Source organism: Dipodomys spectabilis, unplaced genomic scaffold, assembly GCF_019054845.1.
Source record: "Dipodomys spectabilis isolate Male_0828 unplaced genomic scaffold, ASM1905484v1 ptg000234l, whole genome shotgun sequence".
In the NCBI taxonomy this organism is placed as follows: domain Eukaryota; kingdom Metazoa; phylum Chordata; class Mammalia; order Rodentia; family Heteromyidae; genus Dipodomys; species Dipodomys spectabilis.
Genome location: NW_024870911.1, coordinates 10,777,474 through 10,800,716, shown reverse-complemented (window position 1 = coordinate 10,800,716; position 23,243 = coordinate 10,777,474). Strand labels below are relative to the sequence as shown.

Here is a 23,243-nt window from a genome sequence, read left to right as displayed (position 1 = left end):
GATTGCTGGCTGCTTTTAAGTAGGTTTACAGTGAGAATCAAAAGGAAAAATGGTGAGCAGAAAGATTAGGAAAACTTGTAGTTTGACTAGAAAAAGGAGTCCATTTAAACTTGAAACCAAGGAAGGCATGGTTGGTGAAGACATTAGCATCTTTAAAAAAATGCTAAGGGATAGAGATATGGCTTAGTGGTAGAGCGCTTGCCTACCACGCATGAAGCCCTGGGTTTGATTTCTCAGTACCACATAAACAGAAAAAGCCGGAAGCTGTGGTTCAAGTGGTAGAGCCTTGAGCAAAAGAAGCACAGGGACAGTGCCCAGGCCTTGAGTCCAAAGCCACAGAAGTGGCAACAAACAAACAAACAAACAAAAAACAACAGCAAAGCCAAAACTTTATATCAGGGATAAAAGGAAGCATGTTTTGAGGGCTCATGGATTAGTTGGATTTTACCAAAGGCAGGCTCAAAGACATTTATTTAAGAAGATGTTCCAGGATAACCCAGTGTACACAGAACTGCTTAGAGAAGTATTTCTCCAAGTTCTGCCATCTGGGTACGCAGGAGCTACTGCTGCCATGGTCCAGATGGGCCTGGACACTGTTCATGCTGGCTACAGTCCTCAATGTTGCCCATGCAATGTTGGTTTTGCAGTCAGGTACAACCCAAGCATTATGAGAGCATGGAGATTTTCACCAGGACAGGCAAGGCTGGGTTAGAATCCCCATGAGCAGCACAGGAGGGTGATTGATACATGAAGCTGTGAGGGTGAAGGCAAAGCTGCAACAGAGATCCTAGGAAGTTAAAAATGTCAGGAACATGGCCCATCTGTATGGATGGTCACAACAGCAAGCAAAGCCACTCTAGGAGGAAGGTCTTGTAGAATACAGCAGAGCAGGATGCAGGGGTTAAGCCCTTTGGAACTCACCTAACCCAGAAGGTGAAGAGAATTTATTGTTTTCCCTGTTAGGTTTTGGTCCCATCCCTCCTTTTTATGCTCCTGTTCATTTTTGTAATAGAAGTATTTACTCTGTGCCATTGTATCTCAAATGTATGGAACTTATTTTCACCCAGGGGCTCACAGCTAAGAACCTGCCATGAGTTTTAGGAGACTTTGAACTTGGACTTCTGAGCACTGCTGAAACTGTAGAGGATTTGATGACACTTGAAACAGACTGAAAGGATTTTGCATTAGAGATGGACACAAGCCATTGGAACCAGGAAAGGCATTGGCTTTACCCATAAGATCAGAAAAATTTTAAACTAAATATTTAGAATCTGGATATTTATCACTTTCTATAATCTCCTGATGTTAGCTAACTCTTTCAATCAATTGACCTTTCCGAGATAGCTTCACACTGCTACTATAACCAAATAAAAGGGCTTCTTTTGCCAGGGTACTAAAGGTTTTGCTCTTTGCATCACTGGAAGTTTGTTAGAAATGCAGAATCTCACATCATACACCTGGGGACAGCACCTAGAATCTATGTTTTCATAAGCTCCCCAGGTGATCCTAAAACCACTAGCGTCAGAATCATTGCTCCACATCTACTGTATTCACATATTACTGGAGGCCATGTTGCTCCCCAAATAGACAGAGTTCTTTTGGGAAGCATCAGAAAAAAATGCCTCAAAAGTTTCCTTTACATTCTGATTCTGCAATTATACTTTTAGAAATATTTCATGAGGAAACAATTAAAAAAACTGCAAATTTAAATAAAGATATTTATACATTAGAAATACCATGATACTACTATCTGCAATGAAGCTATTACAAATAACAAAGACAGATGTTAGGTAGCTGTAAAATGGTAAAATTTAAAATATAAAGTTAAAATGCAAATTCCACTATTATTATAATTATATGATATTGATATCAACAACAATATGAAAATGACTTCTACTGCATTAGGGTAGGGCAGTGGTGATTTGGTTTTCATCCTTAAATTTATGTTAATATAATTCTGATCATACTCATAATGAAAGAATCTTAATTATCTCCCCTAAAAGCCCTTTTATTTAAAATTCATTCTACCCTCTCAATATCCAATTTGAAGACTCAACTATGTAAAACCTTTCTGCAATGTCACTAGCCAGCTGTTGTGTGTAAAACATCAGAATCTGTTTGCCATCAGGGCAGTGAGGAAAATCAGACTTCAGCAAGGATGCTATCGATACCTGAATTATCTTCATCTTTGCGGATCTTGAGCTTCACCAGGTCTTCGCACTGCTGGAGGATCTGGACCGCATCTTCCATGGAACAGTTGTCCAACCGGATATTATCTATGGCAAGCAGTTTATCCCCAAGTTCCAGGGTCCCAGTTCTGTTAGGAAGTGCACAGAAACAAGTGACCCATGAGTACTTAAGTCAGCCCTTTAAAAAGGCATTAAGTATAAGGCAGCTTTATGGTGATCTTTAGATAAACAGAGGTGCTTCAACTATTTTCAAATCATGTTTTGCTGACAAACATCCCTTTATGTCCCTACCCAGTCTTTTTTGAGATGACTGTGGCGACATTAAGTTATAGAGCATTAAAAACACTTTTTCTTATGTTTCCTTCAATTAAGCCAGGACATCCATCTAAGCCTTCAGGTTAAGGTTCCTGGGAAGGTAGATCACAGACAGGGATTAGTAGACATGGGAGTGTCCTTGTAATCCTTCATATTGTCACATCACTTTAGATCATTTGCAACTGGATACTAGGAGAGGGTTGGGGGGAGTCAAGGTGAGATGGACTTAGTGGAGAACTGAGTTTTGGAATCTGTGTCATTTTCACCTGTACATGAACACTCACCGTGGCTGGATTAGGAGGAAAATGTGTAGAGAAGTCTGATGTACTTACTTGGAAAGTGACTCAGAGTATAACGCTGGCCCTGGACCCGTGTAGATTTGTTGAAAGTTTTTAAGGTCAATAGTACAATCAGAAAAATAATTAGAATGTAGTATCCATGTGTTCATATGTGTAAACTAGATACATGACTTCAAGGCTGTCCTTTACATATGTCTGTGATAGAGACTGCCAATCTTTCCCCGTATCCATTCTCCCTTCCTTGTTCTGGGTCACCCTTAGAACGAATGTTCCAGACTCTCAGCATCACTTCCTGCCTCCTACCTTCCATTGATAGCCAAGAAATGTTGGTGATTGGCAAACAGGTATGATGACTAACCCATCCTGGATTGTATGCTTTCCTCCTGGCAGCCAAATGACCTCCATCCTTTTTTCTTTTCTTTTTACATTTGAGCATTCTCACATACAAATTACCATTTTGAAACAGTTAATCATTGGTTTATTGTGTCATGCTTTGCCCTGGAGTCTGCTCTTCCATCAGGCCATAAATGTGTCAGGCTTTGGATATTTGGTATCATTGTTCACAACATTTAGGTCAGAGGAGAAGTTAAGGACAGAAAATGCCCACCAAGATCGGCTCTAACATGGGAGCGGGTAGAAAGGGACATAGCAAAAGTTGTACATCTTGTTCCATCCGCCAAATGCATGTACCCTTGTGGCTGTGGCCCAGAGCATGGCCCCCTATATCCATCCAATTTCAAACATCAGTCTTAACTTAATCCAAAATATTTATGTTTCTTCTTATAGCAGCTGAGCTTATATTTGAGTTTATACCTGACTCAACTCATACAATGCCATTCCTAATTTTGATTGTTAAAATATTTTTTTTAGTGAATTCAACAGATGGGATCTTTAAGTCCTAAGTTGAAGAATAAAAGGAAAGTCTTATTTCAGTAAGATTTTCAGTAAATTGAAATATTGAATACTTTCAGTAATATTGAAATAACAGTGCTATTTCAGTTATTTCAGTAAAAAAGGAATTTTTATGTGTGAAATAAAAAGTTTCAACTCCGTTATTTTGATGATATATAGGAGCAAAATAGTAGACGTTCACATTACCATAGAGTCAAGAATTTTGCTTGCCCCAAAGTGGACAGAGAATCATCTAAAAAAACTGCCCCATACGCTATGGTGTTTTTGAGAGGTACTTCTTACAACTAGGCCTACTTTCTGGGTTTTTCCTAGAAAATAGAAGATGGAGATGATTGGTGAAGAAGCATCCAAGCTGAATTCTGGAAAGACCCTCAAAATATTTTCAGCTAATTATTGCCTGCTCTGAGGTAATAAATAGAAATAAAGAGAAAGGAAAGATCTATATAATCATTGCTGCTAGGGATAACAAATATGACTGACTAGTAATGGCTGCCTGGAAAATGAGAGAAGAGAGGGTATGATATATTACCAACATCTATCTTGAGATAATTTTTGCTTACTTTAAGGAATAGTTTGGAATATACTAAGAAATACATTTGCCTTACCTGTGTGCCACACTCCCTTTCTTGATATCTGAAATGACAAGGGGGTCACCTGGTTTTCTACTGGATGGTGCTGAAATGATGAAAACAGAACAGTCAGGATCACCAGCCTTGTCTATCCCCACTTATTTATATTAACTTACTACAAGTAGTTTGTATGTAAATCAAAACTTTTATAAATGTATTTATAAACTTAAATAGTAAATCAAAGTCATTTAAAATTGCAGTTGGAAAGCAATTGGGGAGCTATCCATCACATTTCTTTCTCTCCTTCCTTCCTTCCTTCCGTCCTTCCTTTCTTCCTTCCTTTCTTCTTTCTTTCTTTATGCTAGGACTTGATCTTGAACTCAGGGTCTAGGCACTGTTAGTTTTTTTGCTCAAGATTAACACTCTACTACTTGAACTACATCTCTACTTCTGGTTCTTTGGAGACAAGAATCACATGGTCTTTTTCCTGACTCGACTGATTTCTGTGATTTTCAGATCACAGACTCCTGAGTAGACAGGATTACAGGCCTGAGCCAACAGTGCCTGGCTTTATATTTGTTAAATAATCTGTGATTATCAAGAGGGGAATCCAACAGAGTTGGTATCTCAACAGAAGAATATGAAAATAAGTTTGGATAACCCTTTGATGGTATTATGAGCCTGCTTTCCACTCCGTCTGCCATTACCTCCTAGTGACAAGGTAGTGCACTTGATAAAAATATGCAGCGCCACTTAAGTGTATCAGGAGGAAAAGTGTATAATCATGAAAGTTCTTCTTTTCAAAAAAAAAACAAAACCTTTTGACACATGAACTGTAAGTCTTTAAATTCTGCTCACAAATTTATACCTAGAAAGTCCTGAAATGTTCTGGGATGCAGTTATTCCATTTGATTGACTAATAAATATTCCATTGCTAGCTAATATTTTGATATTCTAAATATGGACAGGTAATATTTATTAAACATAGATAAAGCATTATTCTGACAGTGGACAAACATTTCAACAAACAGTGCCATTTGATATTAGTGAAAAACAATTAGAAATGAGCTGACATAATTCAGAAAATGAATTACAGTCTGTATAAGTACAAAACTTGATAAAGTTTCATCTAATTTAAGAGTTTGCTACTTAAAATTAGCCAGACCAACATTTGTAAAAAGAAAAAAATACAAAATCATTGGATCTGAGAAGAGATGTTTTGCCAAACTAAAGCCTGGAATGATTTCCTTATAGACATCATTAAAAGGCCCCTAAAGTAAGATTTTATCACAAGCAGTCTGCTCATCCCATAATAATCATAAAACCATATTATATTCCATAATCCCACTTGAATCCTAGGAAAATGTTTATGCACAATAACAGATGGTTCAATATTTCAATACAACATTTAAAAGAAAAGCAAACACATATACACCTGGCCTACTATCTAAATTAGTTAAAGAGACTTTAATCATTATTTTTAGTTGTTATCAAACTGTCTGAAACGTTCCAATCATTGCACTGAATTTGTTATTTAAACTTTCATTAAATGATCTGATATAATTTCTATAGAGAAATTGAAATGTATACAGTTTTACTCCTATCAATTTCCCAAAGTGTAAACAGGTCTGGGGCATAGGACACAAAAATAAAGACTTTTAACATAAGTTTTTTTATTGTGAAAATACTGTACATAGGTGTTACTGTTACATGAGCAATGTAATGAGTACATTTCTTATCAAGCATTGTTATTATCAACAAGTTTCACTTCTCTAGTATCTGTCAGTGAATTTGCACAGTATTTTGTCAAATTGCAGAAACTATTACGTAGGACTCAAATGTTTCCTTTGCCTTAAAAAATTACATGTTTCACTGGAATGGTTTGTAAACATGATATCTAGTTGCATGCATCCATTTTCCTGAAAATTATATAATTTTATTCCTCTTTATGAGTGAATAATACACTGTTGTGAATAGAGTGTATATCTATGTGGATAGATAGATACATACATACATACATATATCACTTATGAGATAAATAGTTGGCCAAGATTTTCTTCCATTCTCTAGGTTGTCTCCTCATTCTTGCAATTGTTTCCTTTGATGTGCAGAGCATTTTCGATTTGATATAATCCCATTTGTCAGTTCTTATTCTTGGTTTCTAATTTATTATAGTCCTAATCAGAACATTGTTGTCTTCTAAACAACAACTTCTATTAACTGCCTTTCTATCTTCATGTGTTTCCCCTGGCTTCCTGTAGCAGTTTCAAAGTTCAAGATCTTATATTTTAATTGATCTTTGTATAGGGTGAAAGGAACCTAGTTTAAGTCTTTTTTTTTTTTTCCAGAATCATTTGTAGAAGAAGCCACACACACACACGCACATGCACACACACACACACACACACACACACACACACACACACACACATGATGTATATATTTATGTATATGTTTGAGAATATATATTGCCATTTAACAAAGCACTTTATGATGTGTCATTCTTTCAACATTCTGACCCACCCTTTCTGACACATTCTTCCCTTACTTTTTCCCTTTCCTTACATTCTCACTTGCCTTTCATCTTCTTCCATCTACTCCTCTTGTCTTTGCCCCACCCCACATTTTGCAAGCACCCATTTCCTAGTGCTTATTTTGTTGGGCTTTGACTTGGCTTTTATAAGGAATTACACTATTTAAATTCTCTCTTGCCTCAACCATATTTCAGTTAATACATTTGTAAGCACTTGCAAAGCACCCAACCTCTTTAAAGGTTTATAGGACAATTCTAGCTTCCACATATGGATGAAGTCATGTAACATTTGTTTCTCTGGGCCTGACATACTTCACTTACTATAATTTTTTCCAAGTCTTTCCATTTTGTTTTTTTTAAAATGATACAATATCAGTAAAATTCCATTTTGATCCATTCATCCATTAATGGGTATCAGGGCTGATTCCATGCTTTGACTATGGTGAATAGTGCTGCAATGAACATGGTTGTGCTGGTGGCTTTAGTGTAACCTAGTTTGTGATCTTTTGGATAAATACCAGAAATGGAATTGCTAGGTCACAGGGAAATTTTAGTTTTTTTAGGAATCTCCTTATTGCTTTCCAGACCAAACAAGCTTACCATACCACCAACAGGGTAATAAGGGTTCCTTTTTTTTTTTTACCACATCCTCACCAGTATCTATTATTTTTTTTATTGTGAGAATAGCATACAGAGGAGTTACAATTACATGGGCAAGATAACGAGTACATTTCTTATCAAGCATCATTGCCTCCTCTTTGTTTCCCCTTCCCATCCCTTCCCATACACCTCCCCTCCCCCCAACTAATCCTCCCCCCCCCACGAAAGTTGTAAAGTTCGTTTTTCGATATAACGACTTGTACATCTCATTGTTGCAATGGGTCTACCTGTAACCAGTATCTATTATTGCTTGCTTTGTTGATAATGGTCAACTGGGATGAGGTGGAATCACAGTGTTGTTTTGATTTATATCTCCTTTATGGCCAGAGATACTGAGCATTTTTATCTATTGGCCATTTTTACTTTTTCTTCTGAGAAATCTTTCTTTAGGTCATTGGGTGGTTTGCTCTTTGCTGTGTTTTTAAGCTCTGTGTATATTCTGGATATTAGGCTCATGCCTGATATATAGCTGGCAAAAATCTCCCATTCTATAGGCTTTGTGGCTTATTGGCTATGTCTATTCCTGCATAAAAACTTTTGATGCAATCCCATTTATCAAGTCTTTCTTTAATTTGTTTTCTTTTTGGATCTTTACTCAGAAAGTTTCTCCCTGTGCTAAGGAGCCCTAGTGTTTCTCCTACTTCTTCTGGTAACAGTTTCATGGTTTCATGTCTTACATTGAGGTCTTTGACCCATTATGCATCAATGCTTGTGCAAGGTGATATGTTAAGGATCTAGCTTCAGTTTTCTGCATGTGCATCAGCATTGTGGTCTGACAGGGCATAGGGGTAACTTTGATTTCCTTGAATTTGTAGATACTTGATTTGTTACCTAGGATATGGTCCTAGAAGAATGCTCCATGGACTGTTGAGAAGAATGTATAATGTGATACTGCTGGTAGAATATTCTGTAGACATGTGTCAGGTTTAGCTGGTCAATGTAGTTATTTAGCTCTGAGGTTTCTTTGCTGAGTTTTTACCTAGATGATCTATCCAAAAGTGATAATGGTGTGCTGAAGTTGCCAACACTCAATATATCTGGATCTATGTATGATTGTAGGTCATTTGGTATTTATTTGATGAAGTTGGGAGTGCCAGCATTTAGTGCATGTATGTTTAGGATTGTTATGTCCTCTTGTTTTCTCCAATATATGTTTTTGGAAACACTGTCAGTAACCATATGGCTATAGCTGTGTGGACTTCTAGTCTTCTTTCCTTTTCCATTGGTCCTGTGCCAGTACCATGCTATTCATGTTACTATAGCTCTCTAGTATAATTTGAACTATGGTATTATAATTCACTCAGCATTGCTTTTTTTTTTTGCTCCAGATTGCTTTAGCCATTTAGGATCTATTGTATACACATATGAATTTCAGGATTTCTTTCTTATTTTTTTTTTTTGAAGAATGCCACTGCTATTTTGTTGGAATTGCACTGAATGTGTAGATTGCTTTTGGTAGTAGTCATTTCATAATATTGATTTTGCTAATCCATGAACATAGAAAATCTTTAGAATTATTTTCTTCAATTTCTATCATTAATGTTTTATAGGTTTTATTGTAGTTAAGTTTATTCCTGGGTATTTTCTGAGGCTATTGTGAATAGGATAATTATCTTGATTTCTTTCTCAGCAAGTTTGTTACTGATGTATAGAAAAGCTATGCATTTTGTGAGTTGATATTTATATCTTGATAGTATTTATCAGATCCAGAGTTTTGGGTGCAGTCTTGAGGGTGTTTTAAGCACAAGATCACAGTATCCACAAATAAGGATAATTTCTTACCTTCATTTTTAATTTCTATCCCCTTCTTTCTTTGTCATATTACTCTGCCTATGAATGTAAGTGCTACATCAGAGTAGAGAGAGTGGATACTTGCTGAAGGAAAACAATTATCAGACAATGTAGAAAATGACAACTGGTACTGAATGACTTTTTCTGTATTTGAAGAAATGTTCTGAATTTCAAAGCAAGTTAAATGCGAATCCACAAAACAGTCCAAGAACTTTCTATAATAAAGTCATTTGCCAAACTTAGTTTTCTGTCACTGTACTTGGCTCAAAGAATCTGATGAAGTCTCTAAACTACACTGGAGAGATTCTTACTATCTCTCTCTTTCAGCTTTAATTGAATTGTAGCCATACACTTGACGTATGGCAAGTAAAACAAGTTGTTTAATTTGCAATGGAATAGTAAGTAAAGTTTTAATTGCAAGATTAGCAAAAAAAAACCCTTGTAAATATTCTTGACTTTGTAAGTACTCTAAAAACTTGGAGATCGGGGGTGACAGATATTTTGTGCTTGTCATAAAAGTAGCATTGGTTCTCTCTCTTTCTAAAAATATAGCATATATATTTATACTCTCTAAATATATATATATCATATATTTTTATATACTTAATATTTATTTATTATATATGTGTGTATATTAGCAAGCTTTTGTTCCTGAAAACAATTCAGTCACAACTACAAAAGAATGACAACAGATTAACTGAACTCATGAAATGATGCTTTTTGCTTTTCTGATATAGGATCTGGGAAGATTCATCAATCAGATGGTGACAGGGCTGAGTGCAAGAGTGATAAAGCCTGCAGAATGGGTGTAGCTCCCTCTTTTCCTTTTATTAGCTCTTTGGAGGTTACCCATCTGAGTACTGTCCTCTGTAAAATAGGGATAGATACCAAAGAGATGCTATAAGAATTAAATAAGAAAACACATAAATTGCACAGTGCCATGCCCTACACATAGTAGATACCAATACCTGTAAATAAAAGATTCAAAGACATCACCAATGTAAAAAAAAGACTCCAAGTGGGGCTGGGAAGGTGGCTCAGTGGTAGAGCGCTTGCCTTGCATGCATGAGGCCCTGGGTTCGATTCCTCAGCACCACATAAGCAAAAAGAAAAAAAAAGCCGGAAGTGGCGCTGTGGCTTAAGTGGTAGAGCACTAGCCTTGAGCTGAAGAGCTGAGGGACAGAGCCCAGGCCCAGAATTCAGGCCCCATGACCGGACCAACCCTCCCCCCCCCAAAAAAAAAAAAAAGACTCCAAGTGACTCAGACACACTAGGACTTTCTGACTTGAAAGGCAAGGGGGTTATCCTGGAAGAGCTGATTCCTGACTAATGTGAGTGTGAGGGCACGGAAGGTGGCTTCCTGTTTCAACTGAATCCTTCTGCTAGGTCATTCCACTTTAGTTGCTATAATAAATCACTCTATATTATAGCAATAATATCAATAAATTAATGTCTGATGCTAATGTACTGCAAATGTTTCATCAGGAACCTGAGAAAATTAGTCTAAAACTGTTCACCATCTCCAAAATCAGAAGGGCTCATTTCTCAGGCAATTAGGTCTAGAGAGTGCACCCTAATGGCTTTCATAATATGTACGCTTCCCATGATGGAGGATTACTTCTTAGTACTCAGAGGTTTTTCACAAGGTGAAGAAGACAAAATGATTTTGTGCAGAGTGAAGATAATACTGCAGTGCAAATAACATTTACAGCAAATAACATTTACAGTAAATAACATTGTGTTTGAAAAGAGATTCCCTGGATGTCTTTCTTAAGCGAGATGACTATAGTTAACACTAGATTTTTTTTGGTACCAGGGTTTGAATTCAGGACCTTTCATTTGCTCAGCTTGCTCACTTGACTGGTATTCCACTACTTGAGTCATGCATCCAGCCCTGCATTTTGCTGGTTATTTTAGAGGCAGAGTTTCACAGATTTTCTGCCCCCATGAGCTTTCAACTGTGATCTTTCAGATCTCAGCCTTGAAAGGCTAGGATTACAGGCATGAGACACCAGTGCTTAGCTCTGGACAATAGATTTTATCATCTACAGCTGTGTTTAAAATATTTCACAAGACCCTGTGTGAAAGTCAGTAATGCTCATCACACTAACATTCTTTTAGGTTCAGAATGCATTCTAGGCCTTTTGCATACATAAATTCATTTAATCTTTTCAAAGTCCTATGCAGAAGGAAATATGCACAACACAGATGAGGAAACTGGGGTAAAAAGGGCTAGATAATCAGGGAGTGAGACATTATTTGCTTTAAATTGTCCCTCTTGAACATTTTCAAGTTAAGCCTTCTTTTTTTTATTGTGAAAATACCATACAGAGGGGTTACAATTACATGGGCAAGGTAGTGAGTACATTTCTTATCAAGCATTGTTGCCTCCTCAAGTTAAGCCTTCTTTAATCCATGCAATTGCCCTTTTATTTTATTTCCTATAAATTTTTTTTTTGGGGTCTGGTCGTGGGGCCTGAACTCTGGGCCAGGGCGCTGTCCCTCAGCTCTTCAGCTCAAGGCTAGCACTCTACCACTTGAGCCACAGCGCCACTTCCGGGTTTTTCTTTTTTGCTTATGTGGTGTTGAGGAATCGAACCCAGGGCCTCATGCATGCAAGGCAAGCGCTCTACCACTGAGCCACCTTCCCAGCCCTATTTCCTATAAAATTTAGCAAGATTTATTTTAGTCAAACAGAATGATGTTGGGAGAAAAAGGAACGGAGGAAAGAGGCATCTCCTGCTCTACATGTAGGAGTTGCAAGTGAATACTCAACATGGTGATTCCCATATTGGACATTCATGCATTAGGAGTCCACTCATTTTGTTTTATTTCCAAGGGACAGTAGGTATAGAGTGTGTCTGTTAACCAAAATCATCTCGTTGCTGTTGTAAAAACATGGAAAGAAATGATCTAGGCCAAAAAATCTAGGTCTGTAAAACACAGAACCAATAGTTGTAATTTGAGGACATGAATTTGCCTATCACCTAGTGTAATGTTCTGCCTACCTACTGAATTTGCAAAACATCTGCATTTATCACCTCCCTTAAAAGTTCATCTCCTGAAGGGTACAGTGCTAGCATAACATCATTTGCTGATAAAGAATTTTCACTGAATGACACTCAACAAGTACAGGTATTAAATGAGTGCCTTATTATGTGCCTAGAACTTTGTGAGCCTTCAGTATCTTAGCAATGAAAATCTGAGCATAGCCTTTTTTTAAAAAAAAGTTTTCTTATAGCAAATTCTGCTTTTGTGACTGGCAAAATACAAGTATTTTCCACAAGGAGACAGGAATCCAGCATGATGATGATTAGTTGTGTAAATGCAGCTGTAGCTCTGAAAGAGCTGACAAGTGTATGTGACAAACCTATACATTACTTCTGCATCAAGGAGAAGCATTATATTTCAGGCACCATGAATAGCATTTGCCTAGCACTGGCTAAAACACAAGCCATTCTTATTTTGGATTGTTGCCATTATTGGGAATACTATCGCAGAAGTAAATGTTTAGTGCATATGAAATGCCATCATAAAGCATGATTTTAAATGATTGTATATGTGAATCAAACAAATATTTTGTAGTGGTGCACACATGCAACATCTTATAGAAATTAAGCATCTAAATCTCTACCTTTTAAAAGAACCAGAGCACAAGATATTTTTTCCCATGGATACTGAATACATTATATATCTATACCAACTCTTAAGTCTATTATGTAAGGCAATAAAAGAAAGGCCAAGTTTGAGAATGAAGTACCTGTGCAGTGGTGACAGCTTCCAAGTAGGAGGTGATTTCAGAATGCCCACTTGCATTAGGAAAGAGCTCTAAGGACTGAAGGATGTAGTGCAGGGGTTAGGGCATGCTAAGATACCCTGAATATTATCAAGTGAAGGTAGAAGAACAAAAGCAGAAGCAGGGTCTTTGTGTACTCTGGAAGGTTAAACACTGTCCAGTGCCAAGAGACATTACTGTGATAGTTCATTCTGAATGACTCAGTGAATAGAATGTTAATGAATAGAATGAATGAAAACAGTCTTAAAGTTACAAGGGGAATGCAGAGGCCTCTTTGAATCTCAGAATGGTAAATTCTGATGTGCTCCAACAGCTTCAGCTGTTGACAGAATAGTGACATGCCATCTTTGCTCCACAGCTAACTTTCAAAGGAGCCAAGGGACCTAATTAAAGGCATAAATGACTTTAGTAGCACCTAAAAATCTGCCTGGAGTGTCTAAAATATCCTTTGTTTTTTGACTTCGTTCCCCCTGTAGCCAACTTTGGGGTGGGGGTGGGAAATATATACCCTCCTACATACGCTTTTCTTATTCTTATGATAATACCAGCTTTTTAGTGCAGGAGGTATGTGTGGTTTATCAGCTATAAACGAAATTGCTACTTAGTTGTAAATTCATTTCATCTAAGTTGAATTGGACAGTCCAATTTCGTACTGCCAAATTGAAATTCTTTTTACTTCTTCTTGAGTCATTGTCATAAACACTGTGCATGGAGGCTTTGACCTAGCCCCCTCATTCTTTCTTGAAGGGACTACTTTGTGTCATGGCATGCCCGCTGTATCTCTTTGGGTCTTTATGCATTTTATTGCATTGATGGATAAACTTAAGTCTATGGCTTTTGAAAGCACAAAAGTAACCCTCAATTCTCATTCTATAAAAGTCCATTGGTAATGAAAATTTCAAAGTTGTTTTACCAAAGTAGTTATAAAAGTAGAGCCTGAGGAAGGAAGAGAATTAAACACATTTATATACTCTGCTTTTCCTTTTGGATTGGTTAACCGAATAACCTGTACCTTGAAGGAATTCAGAAATTTACCCTAGTAAGCAAAACTGTTTTAGTCTTGTGAAATAGATTACAGATATATAGCAGATACATGGAAAGACAGCCTTAGGAATCAGTTAATGTGATTTTTCCATTAGAGTATTGTTTTATTGTATTCATTAAATAGGAGAGTTAATCTATAGTATACTAAAGTGTGGGAAACCATATATATTTTTCTGCTTGGCTAGATTCAGGGCTTTGTATTCTTGCTTGGCTTTTGTGTTCAAAGCTGATGCTCTGCCACTTGAGCAACCCCTCTACGTCTGGATTTTTAGAGATAAGAGTCTGTTGGATTTTCCTGACTGTGTTGGCCTTGAACCACAGTCCTCAGATCTCAGTGACTGGCTACACAGCTCTGCACCTGACCCTGAAGCTGGGCAGGGACCCTTAAGAGCATTCCTTGTACCTGGAAAGCATTTGCAACACAGTTTCTACTCTGTTTAAAAATTGTGTATTTACAAAGAGACCAGTTTTACTTACAGCTGATGGTTATTCCAAGTTCCACGTTGTGCTTCTTAGGGAGCTTTACGTGAAAGGTTCCACTGCTTGGGATGACAGATTCTGCAATTTTGAAACAAAAAAAAGTGTTTATAAAATACCAGTAAGCCTGGAGCACCAATCAATGAAAATGTATCTGGAATACTTGTCTCATGACCACTAGCATAGTAGTCATGATGCAAGTTGAAGCAAGGTGATCGGCTATGAAAGCCTAGCAAACCAAGCTCCTGATGACGAACACATGTTCTGCCCACATCTGCAGGATGTGCAGCCACAGTTTGGTGTTTCTCAAGCAGAGTATAATCGGCAAATATAATACACTGATTTCCTAAATCATCCTAGATTTATGACATCAGTATTTCTGAAAATGAAGCCTGGAGCCCTGGATGTATGGGCATGCTAAAGCTATGTGCTTCCTTCACAACCATCATTTCCCAGAGTTTTACTATTCAACAGTTCTTTCCTCTTGACTTGTTAGAAGGCAGCTAGAGAAATATATTTCAGGAGAGATGTCAATTTGCTGTGATGGCTGTTGATTGGAGATGAGGGAAGAGAGGCCTTAATGTGTAATGTCAGCAATGATTTGATGATAAGAGGAGTATAAGCAGGAATGATATTCAAAATGTTTCACACCCAGAACAGTATTGACAGTGACCAGCTATACTAGACACTTACTACAGAGCTGAGGCCCTGGAGGCCTCAATTGAAATAAGAGTAAACTTTTGGTTTCTGGATTCTGGGTTGCTCAAGGAAGTCCCAGAGATAATCAGGGGTCCTTGTAGGTGGGCACAGATACTGACCATCCAGTATAGAAGTACATAAACCAGTACTGTAGCAACAGAGTGAAACCAGTATGCACTGGCTGATTTTTGGTGCTCCATACAACTCTGCTGATTTCACAGGTCTTGACTGGTAGCTGAGAATGCAAGCAACTGCTACAGATTCTTACATGTACTCTTAACATTCATTTTATAATCTGGAGACCTTTAGTTAGTGGTCAATGAAAATATCCTCAGAAGAAAAGGCACCTAACTTATACTAACTTGCTAAAGATTACAATCGTCTCTCACAGGTTATGGTTATCAAGAGTAATGGGGACAATCAAGAGTAAAGGAAACATTAGCACAAGGAAGAATTATAGGACAGCCCAACTAAACTACTCTTACCAATTCATTAGACTGGATTCAAGGCTAGCTTCCCACCTAGACCACAAAGAATGGGATATGGGTAGAGTTACTAGACTCTCAGGCACCTAGTCCAATTGTTTATCATGTTTCAAACACTGTGAGTCTCTGTATAACAGAGGTGAAAGTTAAGGCTCATGGGGAAATAGAGTCTGCCTCTCCTTGTTCTGCCTTAAAGTGTTCTACTTGGCCTCCTGTCCTTTCCCTTGAGAAATGTAGGTGGTAAACTTTTTACAAGACTCAGATCTGATATTTCAATTAGGAATGTTCACCATAGAACATTAAACTAGAAAACACAGTAAAAATTTGATTTCCCTCAGCCCTCTAGGTTTCTAGAAAGCCACCTGTAAAGAAGAGCCCTCAAATTGCTCTTCTGTGTTTGGGCTTTTCCTTTTAGGTCTCCTGCCTCTTCTTGGTTCACTCTCTTTTAAACTCTGTAAGCAGGTCAGTGTGACAGATAGAGGTAATACCTCAACTGCTGTCCTCAACTAATGCTAATATGTCAGGAATCGAACCCATGTACATGTATTTGTTTAGCTAATCAGAGTAAATTTATATTGTTCCCATTTTCCAAGAGGTCTCATGAGAGACCAAATTATCCATTTCCTTCAGCAAGGAGAGACCAGTTGATTTTGATATATTGGGGCAGAAAAAAGAGAACTGTGAAAGGGGAGAGAGGGATGTATTGTACTTTTGTGTTTGTACATCTGTGTGTGTACACACCATTTGCTTCTGATGCTATCTTTATACAAGCGAGGTCTTGGATCACAAAGGCCAAGAAACATGGATCTAGAATAGTTACTAAGTAACCCTTGGCTTTTTATAAATTTTTAGGGCAGGGAAAGTTGATCAAGATTAACATTGTCAATGACATTAGAGGAGGTGTTATTACTTCCTGGTAAACAGTCATGGATCACTTTTGACTACAGGAGATTTGAAGCATTTATAATACTAAATAAATATCAACTAATGAATGCCTTTAATCAACAGGGGCTTCATTTTAATCCTTAAATGCCAGTATGATTTATTTTACGTGTGATACTTTTTCACGCTATAATTATTTGCCTGTTAACTCAAAGGCATATTTAATCTGGGATTTTTGTAAAGAAATACTGTTCAAAAGGAAAAGGTTCCAATATTTGGGAAAACAACCCATTTAGAGTAGCAAATATAATTCAGGGAACAAATGGTGTTGATTTTGTTAGACTCCCATATGATTATTTTGCACTTCTCTGTTTTTGTTTTTATCTTTGTTAATACTATAATTAAAAACACATTTGGGTAAAAAGGTTTCCTTCTTTCCAGTTGGTCTGCTTTTCAGCCTCAAGCATTCTTTGTTGGCCCAGTAAGATAACCACCATATGATCATTTATCAGTTTGGACACCCTCGTGAGGAGTGTAAATGTTTAAGCTGCCCCCCTTCCCCGGCCCCCCCCCCCCCCCCGCCCCCGGCCCCAGACTCAGAGGAAAGCACTGGGAAGGCTTCAGTAATGATTGTAAACAACATTCAGTAGGATTTTCACTGAGAGTTCTTTCCAGGACAAAGCTGTATTTCCTCTACAAAACAACTTCATAATTGAAGTAAGAGCTTCAAGTAGCTAGATATGGTAGGCTGTTATTTAAAAGATAATCCTAGCTACTCAGGATGCTGAGTACTGAGGATCACCGCCAGAAGTCAGCCCCTGGTAGAAGAGTCCAAGAAACTTTTATCTCCAATTAATCATCAAAAAGCCAGAGGGGGAACTATGGCACAAGTGGTAGAGCACCAGCCTTGAGCAAACAAGCTGAGGGACAGTGCTCAGGCCCTGAGTTCAAGCATCAGTAGTGACATAAAAAAAAAAAAAACTGAAAACTAAAAAACTAAAAATGAAGAGGCTGGGTTTCAGTGGCTTATGCTTGTAATCCTAGCTACTCAGGAGGCTGGAATCTGAGAATTGTGGTTCAAAGTCAGCCCAGGAAAGGAAGTCTGTGAGGTTCTTATCTCCAATTAACCACCAGAAAACCTGAAGTATTGTTATGACTCAAAGTAGTAGAGCACTAGCTCTGAGCTAAAGTGCTATGGGACAGTGCCCAGGCCCTGAGTTCAAGCCCCATGACCAACAGCATAACAACAACAACAAAAGACAGAAAAAAAAGGAGACAGATTTGAACAAGGCAAATTGTAAAAGATGTAAGTGTTAGGATTTTAAGTTTATAAAATTGTATGTTTGGTAAAGGCTTTTGGCCAATAATGGAAATAGTTTAAACTTCTATTTATTAGAATGATGGGGTTATAAGAAGCTTCAACTTTTAAAAGATTTTCTAGTAAAGATCGATGCTTATGCAAGATATGTTCTCAGTCAGGCTTTGTAACCACTTCTACATTATTTAAAATATTTTTAAAATGCCGACAATTTACCTCTGAGATGCAAGGGTCGGAGAACTAACATTTTGGTTTACAATGTATCAGAGAAAGAATTTTGGAAATGATTGCATATATTCAGCCGATTGGATACAAATTAGGACAGGGCAGTCTTGAACTAGCTCACATTCAGAGATTTCTTGTCAATGTCTCAAGTTCTTTATTGGCTAAAAGGATTTCTCTGATTTAACAGTTTCCAAAATATTCCTGAAGAGCAAGAATGACTTAAGTGTTTCATTAAGGATTCTATGGTTGTGTTTGCTTTCAGCAGGAGAATAATGGCATTAATTAGTGATGTTTGAACAAGGGGAGAGGGAGTGACAGGTGGGAACATATTTTCTTGCCCTATTGTAGATCATGTCTATCCATTTGAAATGGGTGCTTCCTGAAGCCAACAAGGACAGGAGGACCTTAACTTCCTTTTCCCTATCCCCTATCAAATAAGTCAGGCACTGAATAAAGAATGTTTAATAGATATTACACCTCCCAAATTTTTAGGAATCTAAACCTAAGAGATTAAAGTAGTAAACCAACACACACAGACACACACAGACACAGACACACAGACACACAGACACAGACACACACACACACACACACACACACACACACACACACACACACATCTTCCAACATCTCTGATGTCCCCTAGTTGAGTGCTTTTTGCCTCCCCTTTATGTTACTTTAGCACTTTGACTGTCTTAATCCTTTCTTGAGTATCCCTGAAATTCAAAACCTTATTATGACACTATGACCTCTGTCTGCTACCCAATATCTCTTGCCACTGCTTTCTTACTGGGCCCAATTTAATTTCAGAGGACACCTAGTTCTTTAAGCCATTATCTTTCCACTCAGTCCATCAGGCTGTTTCTTTATTGATTCTCATCCTGCTCCAGCTTTGATTTTTTTCAAGGGCAGGAATTAGAAATCTGGTCTTGGAAACCAGCTTGACTGAGTTAAAATGTCATGTTCACTATTACCTCCATGTACTTCAGTCTTCTGAAGACATAATAATAGGAACTTGTGTAGTACTGTATGGAACAAAAATGACTGAATGAAACACGGTACTCAGGAATGTGACCAGCCACAAAGCAAGCAATATTTTCATGCTAATTCTTTTGATGTTATCTGGTCTCCCAGCAACAATCTGAACCTCCTGGATTTAAGTTCTTCAACTATTGAACCTTCTCTAGAAGTTTCAATGTCTGGCTCAATCCAATCATTTATTTCTCTGCTCTTGTTCCTTTGCAGCTGAGATTTCCCAAAAAGAATACACAAGCAAACCCCCTTTCTCATGCTGGTAGACACTGCTATAAACTTAGAGCTTCCAGATTCTGCCTGGTCCTTCACTGACCTTAAAAATTCTTTCCAACCTTCTGGTTATGTTTCCCCTCTCTCATTTCTCCATTTGTTATTCTAAACCAATCCTCTTTTTCAACTCCCCAGACTACTACTGAACCTTAGCTTGCTAGACATTACACAAACTACTTGAACTCAATGTGCATATAGATACAATGTACTTATATTCTAATATCCCATTCTTCAGATTCCTGGCAAGTGGTCTCTGCCTTCCACTCTAGACTAGTTGTCTCATGACCTGCATCATTTTCATGTTCTTTTGGGGACCTTATTCCACCCAGTATTTCCTCTCTCCTTCATTTGTTTTGGGGCCTACATATGCTCAAATATCTCTACATTTAATAAAATTTATTTAAGAAAATAAAAACAAAGTAAGATAACACTCCTCTGAATGATGAATTCTCCCCTCTATTTGGTATCCTATCTCCTTTCTCTATGACTAAATTCCATGATGCTGGTTGCCAGATGTTCCATGGGGCAAATATCCTGGCTGAGACCACTGAATAGAAGATAAGGCAATATATACAAACAGAGCATTGTGTAGTTAACTTGATGTGAAGATGTGAGTATGGTTTCTTAAGGGAAGAACCCACATTGGCATCTAGTCATTTGGCAAACATGTGTCCCTTCCCTCTGATGGCTAATCAAGTTTCAATTAGTATTTTTCTATCCACTGTCTCTCTTACCCTTACCTTTCTCTCAGCTTTACCTTTCTTGTGGATTGCATTTAAATTCCCATGAGCCTTGGCTGTATTGGAGTTAATTCAGTCTTTGTCCCTTTTTTTACAATCATCATGACTCTATTGAAATAGTCTTGAATAAAGTTTTCCTTGTAATTTTTAATGAGTGTCAGGTACAATTTGCCTTTAACTCTAAAGACCACATATTTACCTACTGGGATTGTATTCATTCCCTTAATGAATATTCACTGTTCCTTATACAACTTTCATCTACAAGAAGAGTCAGGAAGGTTCTGTGTGTGTGTGTGTGTGTGTGTGTGTGTGTGTGAGAGAGAGAGAGAGAGAGAGAGAGAGAAAGAAAGAGAGAGAGAGACAGAGACAGAGAGACAGAGACAGAGAGACAGAGAGATAGAGGTAGAGACAGACAATGTCTTGGGGTTTGACTCAGGGCCTAGGCTTTGTCTTTAAGTGTTTTTGCTTAAGGCTATCACTCTTACCACCTGAGCCATAGCTCCATTTCTGGCAACTTTGCTGCCTGGCCTGGCTTTCAGAAATGATCCTTAGATCTCAGCCTCCTGGGTAGCAAGAATTACAAGCATGAACCATTGGTGCTCAGCCAGAGGACTCTATTTTTTGGGACTAAAGAATCTGGTTTCTCTAGCATACAGGATGACATTAGGAAGAATAAGAGGGACATGACTTTAAAAATCACCGCCATTGTGGCAATTATTTATTCAATTTGTCACATTTATTTTCAATTGTTCTTGTGGTGACATTTTAATGACTAATACAGGCTCAATTCAAAATGACACCTCAAACCTCTTAAACAAAAACATGCTCTGTATATAAATAAAGAGTCCTCCATCTGCTACCTAACCAACACAATTTACGGGAAGCCCATTTCCAACTCTGTCACTGATTCAAGATTCAGATTATACCTGCAACATCAAACTCGATCTCCAGTGTGACCTTGCTCGTGATGGAAGAGTCTCGGAGGAGTTGATTGGCTTCCTCAAAAGTGCTGTCTTCAGTTGGAATTCCATTAATGGCCATCACTCTATCTCCAATCTGGAGCACCCCACATCTAATTTAGAACCACATGTTAGAGGTTGAAGATTGAGTAAATATTTATCAAGCCAAGCTTGGCAAGTCTACCTTGTTTGATCCTCGCAAAATAGTATAAGCATTTGGTCTTGTATATTCAATGCTGTGAGCATTGTTTTAGGTTAATTGTAATGTCTTACATCGTGCATTTTCATGATTATAACTATGAGTAAGGGAATCCAGAATTATTCTGAGAAATAATTTATAATTCATAACCATAGTGTTATAATCTGGTGGTGTGAGCCAACATAGTAACGTTAGATGTACATTTCTGTATGGCAGAGAAGGTACTGAAATTTGACTTCAGACTTTTTGAGGGGGCATGGATTGTTCTCCTTTTTAATTAATATAGCCTTTAGTTCTCCGATGGACAAATTCAGCTAGAGAAAGGCATCCATGCTCATAATTCTTGAACCTGATCAAGAACATAAAATTTTATTGTCAGAACAGAGAGTTCATTACATCTTGCATTTCCTGCTTTGAGCACTCTTCCATAATTTATTAGCCACTCACAGATAGCCAGTGCCAGAAATGTAGAGCAAGAAAGATGCTGAGAAAGAAAAGGGTCTCACCTCTCTGCTGGGCTGTCAGCTTCGATATAGGAAATCAGAGGTGGGGAAGAGAGTGTCTCTGTGGCAAACACACTGCCTTGCAGTTGGATTCCAAATCCGGTGACGGGATCTGCCGTCAGTACAACCTCAGTGGTTTCTGTGTGAACCACCTGTCCAGCCATCCCCACGGTGCTCGAGGCCAAAGACACTACAGGAACAAACAGGAACAAGAGGGACTTTAGGCTTAGACAAGTACCAGGAGCACCAGCATTTCTCAAACAGTCATTCCTGAACCCAAAACAAAACAAAAACCAAACCCTCTTGGGCAAGAGTGGACATTTAAATTCTGGCTTTCTAGCAAAAACCGTTTGGCTAACGTTACAAGAGACACGACTCTCCCAATGTGTGTCACATTTCAGTCATGACACTTAGTGTCACTCTCTCTCTGCCTCCTCTGAAATAGTGGCTGGAGGCTGAAAACAGCCTTGGGATGAGGGTAGGGGGGTTCTAGTCTTGGCTCTGAAGATGAGCACCGGCTGGGAGAACCTTGGGGTAAGTCATTCATCCCTTTGTGTGTCTGTGTCCTATCTAGGAGGAGAGAAGTTAAGCTGGCAGTTATTACAATGGATTTTCTACTTCAGCCCTCTGTGCTTGCACTCTACCAAGTTTTACAAACCACCCCATCTACAGCTGGCCCCCAAGGATGGTCTGGTGGTGCTAGCTCTCAATCTGACTCAGGCATGGAGTTGGCAGTGGAGTCATCTGAACATGACACATTTCCTCTACTTTTACATTTGGTCTCCTCAGCCCTTGTTCTTCCCACTGGACCTCCCTCCACCCGCTTGTCTCATGTTCCGCTCATCTCTCCAATACTCCGCAAAGCCTCCAGCCAGACATCTCGCTCATATTTCTGTCTCCACAACTAGAGGCCTCTCTCTCAGTCCTGCAAACTGGAGCCAGCTCTCTGTCTGTGTGCTTCAGTGTTACTTTCTCCAAAGAAGGGCCTTCTAGCCCTCTGAATTGACACCCAAGGGCATCAGGTAGCTCAAAAGCCACTTCAGCCACAGGCATTTGTTTGCGCTGCTTCCTCCTACAGGAGACACAGAAGAAGGACTTAGAATATTCCCTGCTCCTCACAGTGATTTTCTCTCTAAACTTCTACTCACAACTCCATATTCTCTACTATTTCTGCTTTGTCTCACCTTTAACACTAGTTTTCTACTTTTTTTTTTCAAAAGCTGGCTTTGTGGCTCTTCAGCTTTTTCAACACTAGGTTTTAGGAACTCCATCATACTTCAGCTCTGTCTGCAAAGCCATCTGCAACACTCCCTTTTCTTTCAACACAGAGAGATCTCTAATAT

The 23,243-nt window shown here is 38.3% G+C and overlaps 1 protein-coding gene across 8 annotated transcripts in view; it reads right to left on the bottom strand.

Annotated features, from left to right (window-relative positions):
* The window catches only part of Grip1 (glutamate receptor interacting protein 1), a 607,772-nt gene that overhangs the window by 50,724 nt on the left and 533,805 nt on the right, over positions 1-23,243 (bottom strand). For all 8 annotated transcript variants that reach the window (XM_042699087.1, XM_042699081.1, XM_042699083.1 and 5 more), the window contains 5 exons: positions 21,904-22,090; positions 21,166-21,311; positions 14,586-14,666; positions 4,321-4,390; positions 2,172-2,317 (listed from right to left, as the gene is read on the bottom strand). In XM_042699087.1, the coding sequence (XP_042555021.1) occupies positions 2,172-2,317; positions 4,321-4,390; positions 14,586-14,666; positions 21,166-21,311; positions 21,904-22,090 (630 nt within the window). The remainder of the gene's footprint in view (positions 1-2,171; positions 2,318-4,320; positions 4,391-14,585; positions 14,667-21,165; positions 21,312-21,903; positions 22,091-23,243) is intronic.